Source organism: Mirounga angustirostris, unplaced genomic scaffold (assembly GCF_029215605.1).
Source record: "Mirounga angustirostris isolate CCGP_5_RB_7025 unplaced genomic scaffold, mMirAng1.0.hap1 SCAF_4, whole genome shotgun sequence".
NCBI classification, from domain to species: domain Eukaryota; kingdom Metazoa; phylum Chordata; class Mammalia; order Carnivora; family Phocidae; genus Mirounga; species Mirounga angustirostris.
The window spans coordinates 21,187,760-21,210,748 of NW_026991712.1; the positions used below are offsets into that span (position 1 = coordinate 21,187,760).

The 22,989-nt window shown below is 41.5% G+C and overlaps 1 protein-coding gene across 1 annotated transcript in view; it reads left to right on the plus strand.

The window, feature by feature from the left end:
* The window catches only part of SAMD12 (sterile alpha motif domain containing 12), a 386,018-nt gene extending 381,544 nt beyond the window's left edge, over positions 1 to 4,474 (plus strand). The window contains exon 5 of the mRNA XM_064587977.1: positions 40 to 4,474. Within this exon, the coding sequence (XP_064444047.1) occupies positions 40 to 98 (59 nt within the window). The 3' untranslated portion in view covers positions 99 to 4,474. The remainder of the gene's footprint in view (positions 1 to 39) is intronic.
* The last annotated feature ends 18,515 nt before the right edge of the window (positions 4,475 to 22,989 follow it).

Genomic DNA, 22,989 nt, shown 5'->3' on the forward strand with positions numbered 1-22,989 from the left:
AAAAAATTACATTAAACTTTTTATTTCTGTTTTCTTCAGCTCATCAGCTTTGCAGAAGGAAAAGAAAAGTTAACAGCATTTCACTTTCCCTGTGTTAGCTAATGATGCAATTCATGGTGGAAAATTGTCCTCAATTATGCTGTGTCTCCTGGAGAAATAATATATGTGAAATGAACTGGTGGCCTCCCTCCAGCTCCCAGCACACAGAATTCCCCCAGCAACAAATCGCACCAGCGTGATTGCTGTTACTGTTGAAGGCTTTAGTGTTGAGAACAGCCAGGCAAAAGACCCAATTCTCTTCGTCTCCAGATATGGTAACACCCTGGAAAAAGATGGAACAACAGATCTTGGCCCACCAATTTGCTCTCATCCCAGAGAGTCTTAAGTGCTTATAATAGCATGATTGATGGCATTCCCCAGCGCCTCTGGTGCCCTCTGTCTCAGGGAATGACCAACTAGAAGCTATCTGTATTTTATCAGTAGAGATACTGACCTTCAAAAACACCTGCCCAAGAGGTCTGGGGTCCGAAACTAGTTCTCTGAAACAGATGTGGCACAGCTAGCTCTGCATTTCAGCACACATCTGGATACACTCCAGTCTTGACCACGTATTGAAAGGATGCTGAACATTTTTTCTCGAATTAAAAAAAAAAATTCACTGAATAATACAATGTACCAAATAAAAACAACAGACCATTTTACCTGCTTTAAACTACCATTTTCACCCTTCCTTTTCTCAAGGAGACATCCTAATGAGTACTTATAGCCACTGTGAGTTTACTGAGTATGATGAATTGCTTCAACTTGCACCACAGAAACACTTCTTTCCCAGAAAGGAAAAGGCACTTATAAGTTGCATGATAAAGAAAGGAAACACCCATTGCCTTTTTTATTACATGTTTACTGTGAATATTGTTTTGGGGGTTTTCATCTTCCCCCACCCCCACCAAAACAGTTTTCCAAAAGTAAAACCTGTGATAATCTTTTAGGTTGGCTTACTGACTCAATGTGTCAACCTTCTAAATCTGCCTTCGCACCTTCTAACTCTAAAAGCACCATCTTCTGCCACTCTTAATTCACACAGATTAAGAACATGGAAAATGGGGCAACATTTCATCATTTAACCTCTTGAGAAGATGGAGAACTAGAGCCCCCAAACCCAAAGTTCTCTTTTTCTTGACCTCTCTTGGATCATTTCTGACCATTCTCTCTCTTCTATTTGTCTCTCTTCCCACTGTCATCCTTTTTCTCTGCCTTTAACTTCCTGCCCTCTTTCCATGTGCTTGTTTTGATTCTTTCTTCTGCCTTACTTTCCTCTCCCATCTTATCTCCTTCTCTTTCCCTTTCTCGAACCCATCTCCATCTCTCTCCTCCCACCCATTTTACCCTTCTTCTTTCTTTTTCTCCCTGTAAGTAGGGCATTCATCTTCTTGGTATTTGTATCCCCATCTCTTGGTACATAATAGTTGCTCCGCAAAGGTTAGGTTTTGGTGAATTAAACTTGGTGTCATGCTCTTCCCAGCTTATTTCCCTCCTTCCTACTGAGCCCAGCAAGCCATGCTAACACTCCAATAAGTAAATTAACTCAGAGTAATAAAGACTGAAGCCAGATGTAGGCAGACTCCCCAAGATACCATTTTGCCAGTACCAAGAAAAGTTTCCCTGCCATCTCAGTGTTCGGGGAACTCATACTTGCCTGGGCAAACATGGTGGCCATATTTGGATCAAGTATAGTGATGTCATGAGAAGCTCAGTTGGAGGCACCGAAATTATTTACTGCCCTAAGATTCTTCAGAATCTTATACAATCCCTCCATGAGCCCTAGTACATGTATACTGCAGTGCTGGATATTTTGTCTCAGAGAAAGTTATCCCCGGCTGAGGAGGCTTCTTATGGTAATTATGAAATCACAAACATTATTAGCAATTTCCCCTTCACATATATCTATTTTTATGGCATATAGGTATATGTACGCTGAAAAATAGCTTTCCATTACCTTGCCTGGTTTTGTACATATATTGAAAAATCAATTAAAAATTAGCTTTAAGAAAGGCAACCACATTCTCCTGTTTTTGTATGGCACTGGGGATGTGTAAGGTGGGAGGGGATAATGAAAACTGCATACACTTGTTTCACAAATGAACATGCCCCCATTCTCACGAGAAATGGAAAACTTGCTGGGCTCCTATTTTTCTCTTGCATCTCTATCCTTTGGGAATGGAATGTGAATATTCTTAGGTCCCCCCACTGCCCAGTTTCTGCTGGGAATTCCAAGAGGGTAATACAAATATATCTGAAAGCATTTCCAGATTTTACTTGGTCCTTCACGAAACTTCCAAAGTGGAATGTGTGGGTGTTGGTATGGGTATGTGTTACACAGAACATATCTTAAAAGTCCTTCTCCCCATCTATGCAGCCCTCATCATCCATCCGAAGGCAGCTGCCTCCCTTCCTTGTCCCAAACCTTTCTCTCTCTGCCACTCTCAACTCCTAACCAAGAACTCTCCCAGCCACCGGACGTTTCTGGTTCTCACCTCCTTCTACACCCTCTTTCCTTCTATCTCCATACTTCTCTTCTAAATATCAGCCCTTTTCCATGTGATTTCCCCATTATTGCCTCTCCAGCTCTGCTTTTCTCTACCTATTACCCTGATTCCACCTCACAAAAGCTAGTAAGCATTGGATTTTTTTTTTTTAAGTGAGCAGGGGAGGGGAAAATATGATAATACAATATTTTTATTTATAATTTTCTTTATCAGTTTTTTAAAATAAGTCTTGCCCAGAACTGTAGACTATATCAAAAAACAAAGGATAACAGAAGGGTAATGCAGTTGCCATTGATGGCTCAAATTCTACCTCCAGAAAGTAAGTCTGATGGGGCTTGAAGTCTTTTTTTGTTTATTCCTTTAATAAATGTAGATGGATCTTGTGCTATTTGTCCTATGTGCCAGGAACTGTGCATGGTGCTGGGCTAAGTGTTGGTGACTCAGAGATAAATGATATTTTTTCCTGCCCTTAAAGATTGTACATCCTAAGAGAAATAAGGAGCTCAACATATAATTTCTTCTTTAAGAATCCCTTATTAAAATGCAAGTATCTCTGGAACGGTAACTTAAACCCCACTCATTTTCAGATGCTGGGACTGGGGAGAGATGGAAAGTTCCACAGTCAAGTAAGCTCTGAAAATACGATTTATGTACTTTACCCCACTCCTAAAGACATATGATACACATTAGCATATTAAAGGCTCTGAGAAGTCTTGCAGGAAACAATCATATACATTTGTTCAGTGCAATATCTTCCAAATTCCTTCAAGCATCAATATTTTCCCTCAGAGAATACTAACAACACATAGAACAAGCACTTTTGGAAATGCTGATCTGTGCCAATCATTCACTTGACAGTAATATGTTATTTCAACCAGGTGAGTGTGAAGGCCCTCAAAAAATAAATGGTGCAAGAGATGGGGTCCCAAGTGAGTGATGAAGGGGCCAGAAAGTGGGCTAAAAACAAACTTGCTAATGTGTATTAATAAAAATAATTATAGGGTGCCTGGGTGGCTCAGGTTAATCACGCAACTCTTGATCTCAGCTCAGGTCTTGATCTCAGAGTTGTGAGTTTAAGCTCCGCATTGGGCTCTATGCTGAAGGTAGAGCCTACTTAAAAAAAAGTAATAATAATAATTATAGAACAACACCGTGAGCCTATCATAGCCTAGGATCATCATCTATGAATGGGAGAGGGGAAAAACAGTAGTGTGACTTGGACCAAGGCTCACATACATCTGGATTTTAATATTCTTTCTTGGAACAATAGGATTTTGGAACAGGTGGACTCCAACATCACTTCTAAGCCACAAAATTTTAAGCCCAGCCATAACTTTGCCCTACCTTATTTCCAAGTTTGCTTTTAAAGAGAAGTAAGCATACATTTAAAAATCTAGATACTCCAGTCCACTATACTTACTTTCCTTCTCAAGACTGAAAAAGACTCTTTTGGCGGGGAGGAGCTCCTGGCTGCTTCAGTTAGTGGAGCTTGTGACTCTTCATCTCAGGGTTGTGAGTTTGAGCCCCACGCTGGGTGTAGGGATTACTTAAAAATAAAAAAAAAAAAATAAAATAAAAACTATTTAAAAAAAAGACTTTTTATTGGGAGCCTGGGTGGCTCAGTCGTTAAGCGTCTGCCTTCGGCTCGGGTCGTGATCCCGGGGTCCTGGGATCGAGCCCCGCATTGGGCTCCCTGCTCAGCTGGAAGCCTGCTTCTCCCTCTCCCACTCCCCCTGCTTGTGTTCCCTCTCTCGCTGTCTCTCTCTCTGTTAAAAAATAAATAAAATCTTAAAAAAAAAAAGACTTTTTATTTTATATAGTTTTGTCTCACAAGCATTATGCAAGATTTTCAATGGAAACAAGCTTGAAACACAACTTGAGCAACTGGGCAAGCACACAGGCCCACAGTTGGCCACTTCACCAGAATGAAAAGGTATTGATTTTGATTGGTTAAGCAAAAAATATTTAAAAATTATTCCTAGACACAATGGGCCTGGGGGGGAAAAAGGTCATTCAAAGAACTTGAAAAAAGAGTAAATGGTATCATATTTGACACCTTTGCTATTCTTCCTTTTATGACACCCTATTCAGAAATTAAATTAGGGGAGTTAGAGATTGAATTCAGAACTGTATTTTAAAGATGGATTTGGAGGGCGCCTGGGTGGCTCAGTCGGTTAAGCGACTGCCTTCGGCTCAGGTCATGATCCCAGGGTCCTGGGATCGAGCCCCGCATCGGGCTCCCTGCTCAGTGGGAAGCCTGCTTCTCCCTCTCCCACTCCCCCTGCTTGTTTTCCCTCTCTCGCTGTGTCTCTCTCTGTCAAATAAATAAATAAAATCTTAAAAAAAAAAAAAAAAAAGATGGATTTGGAGGGCACCTGGGTGGCTCAGTCCTTGGGCCTCTGCCTTCAGCTCAGGTCCTGATCCCAGGGTCCTGGGATTGAGCCCCGCATCGGGCTCCCTGCTGCACGGAGAGGGGGGGCGCGGGGAGCCTGCTTCTCTCTCCCTCCCTCCCTGCTTGTGTCTCCTCTCTCGCTCTCTCTGTCAAACAAATAAAACCTTTAAAAAAAAAAAAAAAAGGATGGATTCAGAAAGAGTCCCACTAACCCTTAAGAGAGAGTTCTGAAAGTTTCTGTGTACGACCGAGCGCGTGCACGAGCGTATGTATGAGCGTGCGCGTGCACGCGTGCGTGCCGTGTGCGCGTGTGTATGCGTGCGCGTGCGCACGTGCACGTGTGCGTGTCCACGTAGTACATGATGGAGATAGGAGGCGGGAAGGAGGAGGAGATCAGGAGAGGTTCAAACGAAGGCATGATTCTGCTTAGGTCAGATGGACTACCTCTCTAATCCTGGGCAAGACAGGTAAATTCCCGCCCTTTACATTTGCACTTTTCCTTTACATTTGTCTCTATTGCATTCCAAAATCATTCAGATAGTCTTTTAAGTTTTTTAATATATTTTATTTTGAAAAACAAAAATTGTTACACTGAGAATCTGTCCTGACGAGTATGTGACAATTGCGTCTGAATTACAGTTTAATTGACAATAACAGAAACAAAAGCTGTATTGACTCGCTATAGCTCAGACATTCTTTGTTTTACCTCATTTAATCTTTACTATGTTCTGTTAGGTATTTTTATTCCCTTTTAACAGTGAAGAAATTAAAGTTTAAAGGGATTAACTTCTCAGACCTGACCCTACAGCTAACGTAGCTATTTCTGACTGGGAAGCACAGAATCTCAACTGTTCGACATACCCACATTCACTGAGCATGTACTGTACCCAAGGCACCATGCTAGACAATCCCTTGTGCCAGTTCCTTAACGTCTTCAAGATCACAAGTGTTTTCAAAAATCTGCTGAGAGCTGTGGAGGCTAAAAATGTACCCAACACACAAATCTGTACATTCGTTTTCAGTAGGTTCAAGGATCTTCTGGACCCCATCCCATTGTAAGAACCGCCTTACTTGAAGAATGTTGTTCAGAAGGGGAGACACGTAAGTAAACAGGCATTAGATGCGTGGCCCTCGTTTTGCATTTTCAAGCTTCTCGGAGCTTCCAAGGGTGTCCCAAAGACCAGCTAACTCCATCCTGGATGTATGTAGTAAAGGTACTGCTATTGCCCAGTTTCTGTCCCAGTGCGTGAAGTTGAAAATGTAATGAACCCATCTGTTAACAAAAATATTTTTCATTATTGCCCTTGGCAAAAAAAGGAAGCAAATAGACCCTCTTTCAAAAGCTGATTCCAACATCTGTCCTCCAAAATCAATATTAATGTATTCTCTTCAAATTAGGACTTTTGATTTTCTGTGGATAACAAGAATATTAGCTATGCCTTTTTCGTGCCGTTTCTGTTAAAATTTTAAACACCTTTTCATTCAATGTGTTGTTCAATTCAGCTGAGGTTGGGGGGTAAGATGTCTATTAGTAGGAAACCAAGTACACATCCTGAGTCCTCATATGGTATCATTTCAAGTTTGTCAATTCTTTTTTTTATGTTTATATGAATTATTTTACTTATTCATGGCCCATTTACTTCCACAAAGTAGTTGAAGCAATTCACAAGAAAATACACCATAAAATAGAAAGCTATAAATAAACTACAATCAGGATCAGAGAAACTGTAGAGCAATTAGAATATCAAGACAAGGATATAGGTTGTAGTCTATATACTTTGGCCATCATTATTAAAGAGGAATCATAAATTTCATGTCAACCTTGGAGGCAATCAAAGAGATCTGTTGCAGGATTTACAACATCCATAAAAATAAACATGGAGGTTGAGTGGAGAAGAATACAAAAGTTACATGGATTTTTAACATAAAACGGAAGAAATTGTACTCACTGCTTAGGGATATGCCTCTAGCCCCTGCGAGTACAAGTGCAGTCTTTTCTGATGATGAGGGTGAAAAAAAGTTGGTCAAGTACCACCTTGGGGGAAGTCAAATTTTCCTTCCCACATAAGCTTGAGAAAAATTTCTTAATGTATTTTTCTAGATGGGACCCTGAGTGAAGCAGTTGACAATGTCCCTATGGCATATGCAATAAAGGTTTTCAAATAGTTGCTTCTTAGGATGTCCCTCAAAGGCAATAAAGGACGCAGCAAGTGTGTGCAATGCAGTGGAAAAAATTCTGTGGCCCAAAATCATGTGGTTTCAGTTTATGAGCTCATCAATCTTAATACTACCTAAAGGATTGAGAATAAGGAATAAGCTAGAGCCCCTAGCAACCAACCTCTGTCATAACAGCATCATGTTTGGAAGGCTTGTCACATGGCAAGCACTTTAATGAATTGGTTTTTTTTTTTTTATTTTTATAATAACTCTCCAAAATATGGGCCTTGGTCACGACTCTTTTGGTTGCAAGTGACTAAAGCCCAACTCAAACTACCTTAAGGAAAAAGAGAGGAAGGAAGGAAGAGAGAGAGAGAGAGATTTATTAGAGGGTGTCTAAAAGCCCCAGGCTAGATGGAGCTTGTGGGTCTCTCAGCATGCACAGAGGCTGCTTTCTTGTCTGAGTGGGGAAAATGGCATCTCACAGCTCCAGGTTTCTCTTACACAACATCAACACCAGTCTAGAAAGGAGACTCTGATTAGCCATTTGGGGCTCTCTTGCCCATCCGTTGGCTCAGTCAGCATGTCCATGAGGATGTGGCCCTCTGATTGGCTGGCCCGTGGGAGGGAAGGTGAGTCCCTACACTGACAACACCACAAGAATCTCCTGGAGTTAGAAGAGGAGAATTTCCCAGAAAGAATGGATGCAGGGCAGACCAAAATACCAGACAGACTCTGCAGTAGGTGTTATTATCCCCACTTTACAGGTGAGGAAATGGGGGCCAACAACATCAAATGGCAGAGCCCACATGAGATTGTAAATCCTGCCTTAGGCATAATTGGTCAGGTTATGATGTGGTAACGAGAAATAAAACCCCAAATTTAATGTTTCAGTGCATCCAAACGTGAGTTCTTACTCCCCTTACAGGCCTGACTCAGACATAAGTTTGGGGGAGGCTCTGCTCCCCACAGTACTCAAGGACCCAGGCCAACAGTGAAGGTTCTAGCATCCAGAAGACCTGGATTCCAGGCTCATACAGCAAAGGAAAAGAGAAGCATGAAACACTCATAGCCATTGCTCACTTGCCAGGATGGGTCACATGCTTCTGCCTAACAGCAAGATAGTTAGGGAATGACTTGGGGGATGGGAAGGCTGGTGGTATGTACGTGGGTATTTGTGAGTATTAAATATCTCTGCCATTTAGGTCTATCTGACTCCAAACCTTTGTATTTTGTACCTCGGTCATATATTGTACCTCGGTCATATATTTCTCAAATGCCACAGAAGCAAATGGGAGCAGTAAGAATTTCTGGACAGCCTCTCGCCTTAGCAGCCATGAATGAGAAAGGGATGGATATACTAGACCCTCATATGATCCTAAGAGAAAGGATTGAGAACACAGCAGGCTTATAAAGGCTGCTCAGCCTCCTGCCTTCCTTTCAGGAGCCACAGAGAAGGGGTTGGTGTGATGACTGATTGCTCTGTCAGACTGCCCAGAGCCAGTCCAGCCAAGAGAGAGCTTCCTTCAGGCCGCCAGCTAGTGGCCTAAACCTCCAAAGCCATTGTGCTTTGAAGCTGCAGTTGTGTTTCTGAATTTAGCTCTTTACATGATTTGAATTCTTGTCTTTAGTGACAACAGCAGGCTGTGATGGTGGATGCAGGAATCCAAGGGCATCTGGATTAATCTGGAATAATCTAGATAAATCCTTGCCTTATTGGTACCCACTGTTTTAATCCCAAACATCTACCTAACCCCATATCTGCAAGAGCCAGACTATGAACCATGAACACCCACTTTGCCTCTTCTGGCCCCAACCAGAATCTGACTGAAGAGGTGGGTGGTATGAGGCCTCTTTCACCTGGACCCCACTTAAAAAGGACTTGGCCTTCAGAAGGTTCAGGAGGAAGGAAAGAGAAAAGAAGCTTTCTAGAAGACAGTGCTAAGAGAAAACAATGCTTTTAACTTCTTTGCTTCTCCTACGGCAAACACTACCCCTAGTCCCGTGGCCACCACCTGAGATGTCCCCGGAGGCTTCGTTATTGAGTGCCTCCTACTTTCACATAAAATATCTGTGGAAAGACTACTGACTCTCACCAATTATTCCAAACACTCCTGTACATTGTGCGGTGGTGAGACCGGCTGGCACCTATGAAGTGTCCACAGAAGTGACAATACTCCTTAGGCCCCTGGGGGAAAAGCAAGGAACAGCCAGTGTCTTCTTCCATCCGCCTCTTCCCAGCATCCGAGGCCACTTGGAGGCCACATGTGCCAGATGTGGAGATATGCCCCATGTTATCAGACTTTCCATGTGCAAGAAATAAAATTTGATTGTGCAAGCTGAGATTTCAGGATGTGTCTGCTGTGGCCGTTAGCGATCCTAATGCAATAGGAGAAATGCATAAAAAATCTTCATGTTTTAAAAAAAACACAACAGGCTCTTTTGGAAGGTACTTTGTTCTGAAAGAGCTAATGCTTCGTATGTAATTCTTATCTGCCCCTCACTTTCTCAGGAGTCTTCTGTTACCTATTTCCAGTACTGTGAGCACTGTGCATGTGAGCTTCAGTTTTCTTCTTTTTCTTCCCCATTGAATACAGCGTCATTTGGCTTAAAATAAGATGTACCACTTTTGACGTTGATGATAACGTCAATTCTGGTATTAACTACATTACACTTACCATGCTTGCGCATCTTCACTCTCATCTCAGCACACTTGCTGTTTCATTTTCCACTTACTTGTATAAAATAATAAGATAAAAAATGAGCACATATACATAGGATTTCCTGAACACACCTGGCCATCCCAAACTCAACTGCTGGTCAACGAGAAGGGACCCCATGCGATGGCTTCATGTTTTCAGATATGTTTGAAAGTTTGAATTTAGCATAAGTCCAGGGCTTGGGGCCTTTGGAGAAGAGTGTCTGGCAGTGTGGTTACACCAGATGGGAGCTCATAGACCTGTAAGGATCTGCCTCCTGGGCTTCTGCGGGGGCCCTTCCTGCCTTGCTGTTCCCCACGCCTAGCAGGCTCACGTACCACATCATCACCTAACTGTCTCTCTCTCAACATTCGGTTTTTTCCTGAAATGTCACATATGTGGAGAAGTCTTTTTTCATCACCCAGGTAACTGCTCTCCCACACAAACAACAACGAGAACAAAACAGCTATGTAGGATTTCGGGGGGACAATTGAGGCAAATTTCAATTTCATACCATATTAAATAATGTTAGTGTATATTATGACATTTTTTGAGTCATCGTGGCATTGCAGTTATACAGGTGAATATCCTGTTCTTGGGAAGTATTTGCTGGACTAAGTTACATGATATCTATAACTTACTTTAAAGGTTTCAACAAGAACAAACACATATGCAAACATAAAGACATGCACACACCTAGAGCGGGGAGAGAAGGCAGATGTGGCATAACAGTGTGGACTTAGGCAATGTAAAAACAGGGATGTTCGTTGCATATTGTTATTTCAGCTTCTCCGTAGATCTGAAATTGTTCAAAAGACAAAGAAAAAACAAAGAGTCTCCACTCCCACTTTCTATCCTTTGTCACTATGTTTTCTGTAGAGCACCTCCAACTCTCTGAAATCATGTACTTATTTATTTCATTAATTATTGGATCTTTTTCTTCCACTAGAATGTAAGCTTCTGGGAGCAGATTTTTTCTGTCAGCCTGATAAACCAGTTTGCTCAAGTGCCTAGACCAGAGTAGTGCTCAAATAATAGATGTTAAATGAGTGCATGAATGACCCATGCAGATACCCTCGACCTATGCCATACCCCAGCCTCCTTAAGGATGAATCAGGGGAAATCGTATCTTAAACACCTTCAACCCCCCAACAACCCAGGGACCCCCAAAACAACAAACCCATCAGCAAATCTGCTCTGAGTGTCCGCACTCAGGCCTGAGGAGCTACAAGAACAGGGAGATTTCAGTCTTAGTCGGAATATCACACAGGCCCACATGCAACAAAGATGACTGGGAGGGCCCTTTTCACTTTACCGAGGCACTTTAGCGACATTGCCCCACTGAGCCCTCAGGTAAATCCTACAAGACAGGTGAAATTCGTAGGGAACCAGAACACAGAAAGGCTTTCATGACTTGCAGGAGGTCCGACACTTTTCGTTGGCAGAGCTAAGATTTGAACCCTGCTCTCTTGACTCAGAATAGTTAGCCCTTTTCATCATATATCAGGCCATCCAAAAACATTACAGTTACTAATAGGTAGCATTTCTAATTGCCAAATGAGTTACATATTCGTATATATATACATATATATGTATGTATATATATGTATATGTATATATACACACACACATACACACACACACACATCAAAGGCGCATCCCCAAATAATTCATTACATAAAAGAAAACAGAGATTGCTTGTCTCAAAGGCAGACCCCTGCAATGTACAATGACAGCTACTTATTTGGTCTTTGAGATGGAGGTTCTGGGGCACCGGGGCCCTGGTTTTGAGCTAAGTCTGGGTCCTTTAAGGCAAGTGCTGAATTCAGTTCCTTAATCCACCACCTGGCCCTTCTGCACTTCCACCTCCGTAAAGACAGTCACCCCATTATAGTAGTGGCCTCAGAGCTCTAACATCACAGCCGGACAACACCTAACACCTTGGAAGCTGCACAGAGCCCCGTCTCAATCAATACTTGAATGGAAAGCGGAACCTGAAAAGAAAATTCAAGCATTGCAAGGAATAGTGCTGCTCACTCAGAAGGTTGCACTCTTAACCGTGAGTCAATTTGTCCCATTTGCCTGATAGGAAAGAGGGGGTGGGGGGGCGGTGGTTAAAAGCATTATTCTGTCTTATTCAAGGAATGGAGAACCTGACTCCTAGGAGCCGTCACTTATTAAAAATCCAGTAGTACCTTCTAGTTAGACTAGAATGCCTTTTGATCATGATTCAACTCAGGTAATTACATTCCCATCCAAATTTCCATGGGTCTCCAATTAGCTCAAACAGACTTGCAGAATTTTTTTTTTAAGATTTTATTTATTTTTTGACAGAGAGCGAGAGAGGGAACACAAGCAGGGGGAGTGGGAGAGGGAGAAGCAGGCTTCCCACTGAGCAGGGAGCCTGATGCGGGGCTTGATCCCAGGACCCTGGGATCATGACCTGAGCCAAAGTCAGACGCTTAAAGACTAAGCCACCCAGGTGCCCCAGACTTGCAGAATTTGCTATAAAATAGCTTAAGCTTAATCAATGCAGTGATCAAATATATATTTGATATTTTAGAAACCTATGTGGAGGAAACTGACTTATTATAAAGTCTACATTTAAGGTCTGTTTGGGGTGTTTTCCTTTCTTTCTCTTTTTTTAAAGCAACCTTGTTGCGATATAATTAATATACACCATCATTCACCCATTTTAAGTCCACAATTCAATATTTTTTTTCTTTTAAAGATTTTATTTATTTATTTGAGACAGAGAGAATGAGAGACAGAGAGCACGAGAGGGAGGAGGGTCAGAGGGAGAAGCAGACTCCCTGCCGAGCAGGGAGCCCGATGCGGGACTCGATCCCGGGACTCCAGGATCATGACCTGAGCCGAAGGCAGTCGCTTAACCAACTGAGCCACCCAGGCGCCCACACAATTCAATATTTTTGAATACGTTCACCGAGCTGTTCAACCATCTACCACAATGTAATTTTAAAACATATTTTATTGCCCAAGAAAGGAACTCTGTACCAGTTAGCAGTCACCCCCCATTCCCTCCAAACTTCCCCTTCCTCCAGGCCTTGGTAACCACTAGGCTACTTTCTAGCTCTATAGATTTGCCTGTTCTGGACACTTCGTATGTATGAAATTATATAATGTGTGACATTTGTAACTGGCTTCTTTCACTTAACATAAAGCCTTTAAAAGCTCGTCCCCTATTGTGGTGGGTCTCAGTACTTCATTCCTTTTTTATTGTCAGCCACCATGCCAGCGTATGGATATGCAACACTGTGTCTAGCCATTCACCAGGGACTAGACATTTAGGTTGTGTCTACTTTTGACCATTAGGAATAACTCTCTTACAAGAATTCATCTACAAATTGTTGTGTGGACAGGCTTTTGTTCCTCCTGGGCACACACCAAGGCGTAAAACTGTATGTTCCAATTTTTCAGGACCTGCCAAAGTGGCTGAAGCTTTTTCCATTCCCATTCGCAGGGTGTGAGAGTTGCAATCTCCCCACATCCTCATCCTTACTTGTTATTGTGTGACTTCTTGGTGGCAGCCATCCTAGGCAGTAGGAGGTGGTGTCTTAGTGTGGCTTTGATTGGCATTTCCTAGTGTCTGATGATGTTAGGTGTTTTTTCATGTGCCTATTGGTTATCTGAATATCTTCTTTGAGGAAATGTCTATTTCTATCCTCTGACCACGTTTTAAATTTGGTTATTTGTCTTTTCCTTGAGTTGTAAGAGTTCTTTATGTATCTTGGCTATAAGTCTCTTATCAGATACATGATTTGCGGATATTTTCTCTCGTTCTCTCTATTGCCTTTACACTTTCTTGATGGTGTCGTTAGCTGCACAAAAGTTTTAAATTTCAATGTAGTCTCATTTATCTTTTTTTTCTTCCGTCGCTCATACTTTTGTTGTTCAGTTGGAAAAACTCACTTTTTCTCCTGCATTTTTCTCCTTTACTTTCGTGTGACTACCACACTCACAACACTTCTGACACCAGATGTGTGGGGGTGTTTTCCACAGCAAACAATTCTCTGATGGTAGCTGGGTGTCCTACCATTCAATTCAATTCTGACACCATTGACCCGGAGATAGAATCAGATCCCACAGGCTAAGGTTCAGTCCCACAAGACTGTCCCCTCTTCAAATACCAGTCATAAGTTCAAGTTGTTACCTGTGCTTCTGAGTGACTGACCATAAATTGGAGATTCCCATGACCCTCTCCTTGGGTTCAGTTAATTCGCTAGAGATGCTCACAGAACTCAGAGAAACATCTACTTGCGTTTGCTGGTTTTTTATAAAATATTATGATAAATGGGGCACCTGAGTGACTCAGTTGGTTGAGATCTGACTTCGGCTCAGGTCATGGTCTCAAGGTTCTGGAATTGAGCCCTGTGTCAGGCTCCCCACCGAGCGGGGAGTCTGCTTCTCCCTCTCCCTCTGCCCCTCCCACTGCTATGCTCTGTCTCTGTCTCTCTCTCTCTTAAATAAATAAATAAAAATTTTTTAAAAAAGATTATGATATATGATACAGGTCAACAGCCAGATGAAGAGATGCATAAAGTGAGGTCTGCAAGAACCCCAAATGTAAGAGCTTCTGTCCTGTGGAGTTAGGGTGCATCACCCTCCTGGTACATGGATGTGTCTTCCAACCTGTGTGTCCACCAACCAGCCTGGAAGCTCTCCAAACCCTGTGCTTTGGGGATGTTTATGGAGGCTTCATTATGTTGGCATGATTGATCATTAATTCAATTCCCAGCCCCCTCTCCTCTTTCCAGAGGATCAGGGATGGGGTTGAAAGTTCCAAGCTTCTAATCATGGTTTGGTTTCTCTGGTGACCAGCTCTTATCCAGGAGCCCACCAAGCATTGTCTCAATAGAACAATAGATGCTCCTATCACCCAGGATATTCCAAGGGATTTAAGAGCTGTGTGTGAGGAACCAGGGTCAAAGACCAAACATTAGAACCAAAGATGATCCTAGTGCTCTTATCACTTAGGAAATTACAAGAAGTTTTAGAAGCTCTGTGCCAGGAATGGGAAGCAGAGACCAATATATATTTTTCCTATTATTTCATAGCTGTCCTATCCAAGAAAATGATGCCTAAACCAAGGTCATGAAGATTTACTCCTATGTTATTTTTAAAGACTTTTATAGTTTTAGCACTTACATTCAGATCTATGATCTGTTTTTAGTTCATCTTTGTGTATGGTATGAGGTAGGAGTCCAACTTCGTTGTCTTGCATATGGATATTTGGTTGTCTCAAAACCAATTGCTGAAAAGATTACTTTCTCCCATTGAATTGTCTTGACATCTGTGTTGAAATCAACTAACCAAAAATGTAAAGGTTGGGTTTATTTTTACACCAGCGTGCCTTACACACTCCCCTAAAAGTTCCAGTCAACTAAATTGGTTTGTTTTATTGTTTGGGAAATATCTGATGTGTTCCTAGAAAAGAGAATTTGCAAAGTATACATTGACCCAGAGAGTATGACTTCTTAAAGATGACTTTAAACCCCTTCCATATTTTATAGGGGATATTAATTTTCAAATCCCAATATTAAACTGCTCTGTCTGCAGTAATTATCAGGATATTAAACTACTATGTCTGCAGTAATTATCAGGATATTAAACTACTATGTCTGCAGTAATTATCAAGATAATAAGAGTCAGCTTATTTGGACCTGGGACTGTGCTCTTTGAGTATCTCTGGCGTTTAATCTTCCTAAGATTACGAGTTCAGTGCACACTTGTTTCTTCAGACAATGAAACTAAGGCTTCAAGAGGGTTTTATGGGGCTTTTGCCTCACACAGGTAGGAAGTCACTTCTGCATTTCCAAATCTCACATGAGCGGACCACTCTCTGTATAATGGGTATAATTGTAGATATTGCCTAATGACAAATAAAAGTCTCAATGTTCACTCAGGGTCTGGGGCAAAGGGTCAAAGTGGCTAACTAGAGCCCCGAAATGTCCTTGAAGTGGCCCTGTTTAATCTTTAAAGTCATGCAAAATTTTCCATCTCCGTGATATGCGTGTTTATTTAAACTACATAACATATGTGTTTATTTAAAATATATCTGGCTCCTGAAGGTAATATATAGAAATAGGGAATTCCTGTGTCGATGCCCCATCCTTTTTGTTTTTTTTATTACAATCAAAATGTTTCAGGAACCGTACATATTCCGTCTTCGGAAACCCTCTAGAACTATCCTTAGGTCTCCCTGAAAGAGCCCTTAGGGTCACAGGCTTCTGCTGTGACTGATGGACTCCACATGCTCCTGAAGCATGTCTATAAAACAATTTCCTTTAAGCAAATCTTATTTTCATACTGACTTACATTATACCAGTGAAGATGTATTCCCACAGGAACAAAGAAATGTAGCCCCAACGTGTAATTTTGAAACAATTGCATCTGCAGGAAAAGCTTTCCAAAATCACATATTTTTTTAAAAAGTGTATCATTTTTGAAAAATAATAATAAAGCCAAACTAAGTCGCAAGGAGAACAAATGGTGTGCTAAAACTTAAAATACTGTGCCAACATCTGCATTTCCTTGTGGAGTAGCTTCCATAAAAGAAAAGTTGTCTACTGTTTGCTGGGCTTTTAATCAATCGGTTACTAGTTTTAAAAGGTAAAAAAAAAAAAGTGTTATAATGCTTAACATTTTTGAATGTATTAATTAAGGGTGCTCTCTTAGGTAATCCATGGTTAGAGCCATTGATGTGTTTAACATTCCCTGTATTTTCTTTATAGTGAAAATGGGTTTATTCTGCATACCTATATCTGCATAATCCAAATTCTTTTTTGGGACTTAATTTCCACAACTGGTATGCAGTTTTCTGACATAGAAGAGGAAAGGAAAGCCTTGCCAGTCAGCTGACCTTGAAATTTAATAATTTCTGGAGGTCCTTCCTAAACCTATGAATTAAGCTTGATAGGGCAACAAAAAGGGATAACTTGTTGAAGCAGGATTCCACCCGACCTCGGATGTGCCTGGCAAGCTGGTGAAGCAAACAAGCCAGCAGTCTGTTTGGAAGAGGACTGAAATGTGTCTTAGGAACAACACATCCTAAGAGGAAAGAGTCAGAGTGTAATAAGGAGAATCCCGTAAGAAAGTCTGGGCCCAGCAATAAATTGACAGCACTGGCAGATTAGAGAGTAGAAGAGCTTTTAATAAAGTGACTATTAACAGAGGTGCCGCCAGAATGTAAGGAGACCAACAAGGCCAGGTGCAGTGTCTCAGGGCTAACAGCACAGGGGAGCCTATGTGGTCACTGGAATGTGGAGAGAAAGGGCATGGCTTGTGGGAGGGAGGATGATGCGGGGGAGAGGGGTGGGGAATAAACACTGACCTCATTCTCCTCTCAACCTCCATCTTCTCCCGGTTCTTCCCATTGGCCAAACCCAACAAAATACTGGAGGGCAAGGGAGCCCATTGTTGTGTCCACTTGGATGTCGATGCCCTCCAGCCAGAGACTTCCAGGAACACATCTGCAGTTGAACAATTAATTGGGATTATTGCTTATTATAGCGGACAAGCATGTACACCATGGAGGACACTGCTGAGTCCTGGACTTATTTCTAGGATGGGGCCAGCTGATAGGTAATTTGGGAAAAGGCTGAAGAAGGAAGAGGCGTTGTTCTGGGCTGGATGCTAAGTAAGGCAAGAGAAATTTATTACCAATGATCGTTTTAGCCTCCCCTCATTGCTTCCTCATTCTAGATAAGATTTATTCAGATACCCAATCATAGAATTATCCCCACTTCCTGACATCATCCCCCTCTTCTAACTAAAATGGTGGGCCATTTTTGTGGCTTACACAATATTCAGTTTTTGTCTGTTTTCCCATGTGATCACTGAGTGAACTCGCTGTCTTGATCGATTCTGGTCACAGAGTGGCCTTGTCTGATGTTGGGTCCTATGCTAGATTCCATGCTCAGCCTCTCCGCATCCACCCTGATGTGTACTCTGGGAGGCCACTTTGTGAGCAAGTCAGGCAGCCCCTATTTATTCTCCAGGACCTAGCCTGATACAGTCGGCTTGGCCTTTGGGTTCTCTTGTTGAACACAAAATTTGCACAGAACCTCAACATCAGTTAAGACCACTGAAGATGCAAAGTTCTGAGTCCACCACGATGCTTGTCATCAGCAAATATCTCTGAGTCCAGCTCTCCACGGGGAAAAGTGAAAGTGATAGAACTTTTGAAAAGAAAAGCCACTTACAAAACACTAGAGCTTGAGATGTTTGCCTGGGACTGTCTTCTATCAGAACATGACACAAAGGGAAGAGGGCCTTCCCCACCACCACCCCTGCAGGTCACTGGGCACGGTGCAGCGGACACTTAGAGGGTACAGGTACTTTTGTGAAGGTGTGTCACAGAGCAATAGGGGAAACTGCATTCCAGCACATGATTGAAAATGGAAGCTCAGTGAAGCAGAGGAGGCCCAGTAGGGATGGATGGTCCATGAGCACGGAAGGAATATGCCCCCTGGGGACACCCAGATGCAAACAGGGGGCTTTGCAGGAAGCCAAGGTCTTGAATTATGTACATCAGAAGAACCAGAGGAATTTGGACTCACTATCATCGTAACTTTGTTAGAATCCATGGGCTGGTGAGGCCTAGAGGGGCCTCGTATACATATTTTTAAACACCAAGCAAACTAATTTTATATGCATTTAATTAAAATGAGCTTCTTCTTGAGTTTGGCAATGATGCACAATGCACTTTTAACAGCTTTGTGCATCATTCCCAACCTGTAAATGTGAATAATCATGCTTACTTATTTATAAAGTTCTTTGAGGTTTTTGGATGAAAGGTTCTTTTAAAGTACAAAGCATTAATTTTTTTGTGACAGAACACTCTACAAGAAATGAACATGAAGCAATATAAAAATTTTTGTGTTCTTTCTTGATTTAAGTTTTTAGTTTCTTTCTTCATAGGGACACAAAAGCCAGTCTTCAACAGGAGATCTGGTGTTTGAGATAACAGAGCTAATAAAGTACTATAAGTATAAAATCCTAGATAGGCTTGAATTGGCTACTCCTTTTGAGAATGTGAGAAATAAATTGATAGACAAGGTATTTTGTACAAATGAACTCATCTCAGTTAAGTTGCACTGATAATCTTAAGAGTATGTAAATGGCCATCTATTTATAGACTCGTTATATCCATTTTTGACCAGGACGAACAAGTGAAACAGTAGCAATAGTCAATCATTATAAGTAACTAGACCACAAGAGAAAAATGTGCCAGTTGCTAGGTGATGACTTTCAATCTATCATTTTAGGCAATAAATATAAGATGAAGTTATGAGGAGAGAAGCTATTCATAGCTAAAACTCTAGCTAAAATGGCTATTATTTATTGCACAGAACTGAAATTGGATGAAGTTGAGAAACCCAACATACAAACCCAGAAGCCAAGATACTACACAAGCGGACATATTTCAAGGACAAATCCAAAGGTAAATAGAAAGCCAGGATTTAGGAGAGGGTAGAGAGGATAAAAGGTTTAAAATAAAAATGAACTCAACTCCATCACTTATTATCATGTTTCAAACCATAAAAATAAAGTGGAAAAAACATTTTTCAGAACTTTCCCATTTCTGAAAAAGAAGAAAAGTTTTTCAGCCCCTCTCAGTGACTTGGCGGGTGGCAGTAATGTATTTGGCACAATGGTGTATGAAAATGTTCTGTGAGACCCTGTGTTCCTGCCCTCTGAGAGCATAGAAATTGGTTTGAAAATACAGGTAACGCAAATGAAATGGTCAGAGAATAACACAGCCATTTAAAACATTTGGTTAAAACCTATCCCCGGCCTAAAACAAGCACTCAATCAGTAAAGAATTATGGGCTCTATTGCTGGTTCTAGAAACCTTAGCTGTCTCAAACACAGCTGAGAATTACAAAGCATACAAAAAAGCCTCCCTCGTTACCCATTTACTTTAGCAAGCCCAATAATCTAGAACAGCGGTTCTCATACTTCAGTGTGCATCGAAATTACCTGGAGGATTTGGTAAAACACAGATCACTGCATCCCACCCACAGAGTTTCTGACCCAGTAGGCCTGAGCAGGATAATTTGCATTTGTCGCATATTCCCAGGTGATACCCATGGTTCTGATCTGGGGAGCACATTCTGAGAATTACTGGTCTAAAAGATTGTAAGTAAATTTAAAATCATGAAAGAGGATACTAATAACAGCTAGCATTTACTGTGTACCCGCAATACCACCATGCTTCAGATCCTCCTGGGTGATAGATAGATGATAGATAGATAGATAGATAGATAGATAGATAGATAGATAGATAGATAGATAGATGAGATAGAGACCAAGGGAAAGTCTCTAATTTTTATGTATACACAAACATAAAGAATAGGCATCATTATTTCTATTTTATAACTAAAGAACTAGAAGTAGGCTCTAAGAAGTTAAAACACTTGCCCACAGCTTTTAAGAAGTAGAATACAGACTTGAACTCCGGTCTGTCTCAATCAAAGCCCATGTCGTTTCTGCCATCCCATTCTGCATCTCTCTGCAGACACTTGCTAACAGTAAAAAAGTATCAGCTTACAGTGTTTGAGGAGCTTGAAAAGGAACCAAAACCAGATGGAAGATCACAAAATGCACAGCAGCCTGGGATCTTTAAGACAAGACAATCCAGCCTGCCCCTTACGGCTGGAGACAAGGGACCGGTGGTGAGCGGCACTGTTTTATTGCTTAGGGTGACCCTTGGCGGTGGTGCAGGTAGCTGGGCCTCCCTCACAGCTCTCACTGCCTTCCCAGCTGAAGCAGAAACTGGCTGGCATGACCGTCCAAGTCCAGAGAAGGGACAAGATGACATTCTGCAAAATTACATTTTCTCTTTGAAGGGCTCCCATTTCCCCCATTGACCTTTACCCCAAATAATAATGGTAAGTGGAAGCTGAAGGGGTAAGAGCCCTAGAAATTGTCTCCTGACGATAACAAACACCAAAGAATGGGGGCAGGGGTTCCTCCTTCTCTCCCCCCTCACCCCTCACTCGAAGAGGGACACTTGTCTTCTCCTCTCTCTCCTCTTTTGTAGAACCAACATATTCATCAGTCACCCAAAGTTGGAAGTCACCTTGATTTCTTTCATTCCTGCCAATAAGAGCACATTCCCTATAACTAAGCTAACACCTTTATTGAGGTACAGTTGATAAACAATAAAGGCACCTAACGTCTATACTTTGATAAATTTTAACACACACACACACACACACACACACACACACGTATGTATCTCCATGGAAGACCCTAGATAGTGAAAATCACCACAACCCTTAAAAGTCCTAAAAGTTGCCTCAGGCTTGCCTTTCCAGCCGTCCCTGTCCTTCCCATCCCAGGGAACCACTATCTGCTTTCTATCCACTAAAGTTTATTTTGCACTTTTTAGAGTGACACGGACCTTTTCCTGTGATTATCGCCATTTATGTTCTTTTGTGAAGCATCTGTTTAAATCTTTTGCTAAAGTACAATTTATTAAATGAATTAATGACAATAATTATTAATAATTTATTATTATTATTGAATTTTTAGGCCTCTTTATATATATCCTGGATACAAGCACTTGGCCAGATATATGATCTGCAAATATTTCCCCTCAGTCTGTGCCTTGTCTTTTCATTCTCTTCACAGTGTCTTTTGAGAAGCTCAAAATTTGGTGAAGTCCAATTTACTTTTTTAATAGATCATGCTTTTGGTGTATCTGAAAATTTTTTTGCCTAATCAAAGATGACAAAATTTTCTCCGATATTTCCTTCCAGAAGTTATACAGTTACAGGCTTCACATTTAGGTCTGTGATTCATTTTCAGTCAATTTTTGTATATGGCTCAAGGTATAGATTAAAATTCTTTTTTTTTCCTTTTGCATATGGATAGCAAATTGTTCCACACCATTTAATAGAAACTAATGAAAATCTTTCTCCACTTTGTCGCTATCAGTTGGCCGTTTGTGTGTGTCATTGGTTTCTGGACTTTCGATTTTGTACCATTGACCAATTCGTCTACATTGATGTCATTATGGATGTCACTATCTGGATCACTGTGACTTCATGATAAGTCTTAAGATCAAGATGTGTAATGTTCTTCATTTTGAAAGTTGTATTGGCTATTCTAGGTCCATCCTATTTCCAAACAAATTGTGTGGTTTTTGACTGGGATTGCACTGAATATATAGATCAACTTAGAGAAAATTGGTATATTAAAATACCAAGCCTTCAGATCCATGGGCATAGTATATCTCTCCATTTTTCAAGTCTGCTTATGTTGACTTTGGCAACATTTTGTGGTTTTCAGTGTACAAGTATTATTCCTCTTCTGTTAAATTAATCCTTGAATATTGTAAGCTCTACATCATTGGGTTCTATATATTTTTATATTCCTATAAATATTTGGGACCCTTGTTGTGGAATATAGTTAAGTTACTTGGAAGTTGGAAATGGTTTGTTTCTTTTGGAGTTTGCCATAAAGTTTGTTAAGCAGAACCAGAACAGCACTTGGTCCAAGATTAATTTTTTCCCTACCAGTGAAGTAAAACCCTTCTGAGTACTCTACTTTATGCCTTATGAATTATGACATTTTCTGTTCCACCTGGTGTGAGCACACAATCTTCCTGGCCCTAAGTGAGATCTTAAGGGCTGTTTCTTCTAATCCTTCCAGATGGTTTCTTCCTGACCGCAGGGAGCTTCCTACATGTAGGTACTGGTCATTACTCAGCTCGATACACAGGGGTATCCTCTCTTTCCAGCCTACTCTTCTTATCTGTTCTCTAGGGGCTTGGGAGGCTGGCACTCTTACTGCCATCTTTGTCTCCTCAAGTCACAAAGACCACTGGGATCCACCGGAGTTCCCTTCCCTACCCCAAGGCCTGGAAGCTCTTTCCGAGCAGTAAGTTGGGACCATCATAGAGCTCACCTCATTTGTTTTCCAGCTTTCTGAGAATACTCCCCTTCATTGTCTGATGTCAACTGTCTTAAAAAAACTGTGTTTCGGGGCACCTGGGTGGCTCAGTCGTTAAGCGTCTGCATTCGGCTCAGGTCATGATCCCGGAGTCCTGGGATAGAGCCCCTCATTGGGCTCCCTGCTCAGCGGGGAGCCTGCTTCTCCCTCTTCCACTCCCCCTGCTTGTGTTCCCTCTCTCGCTGTATCTCTCTCTGTCAAATAAATAAATAAA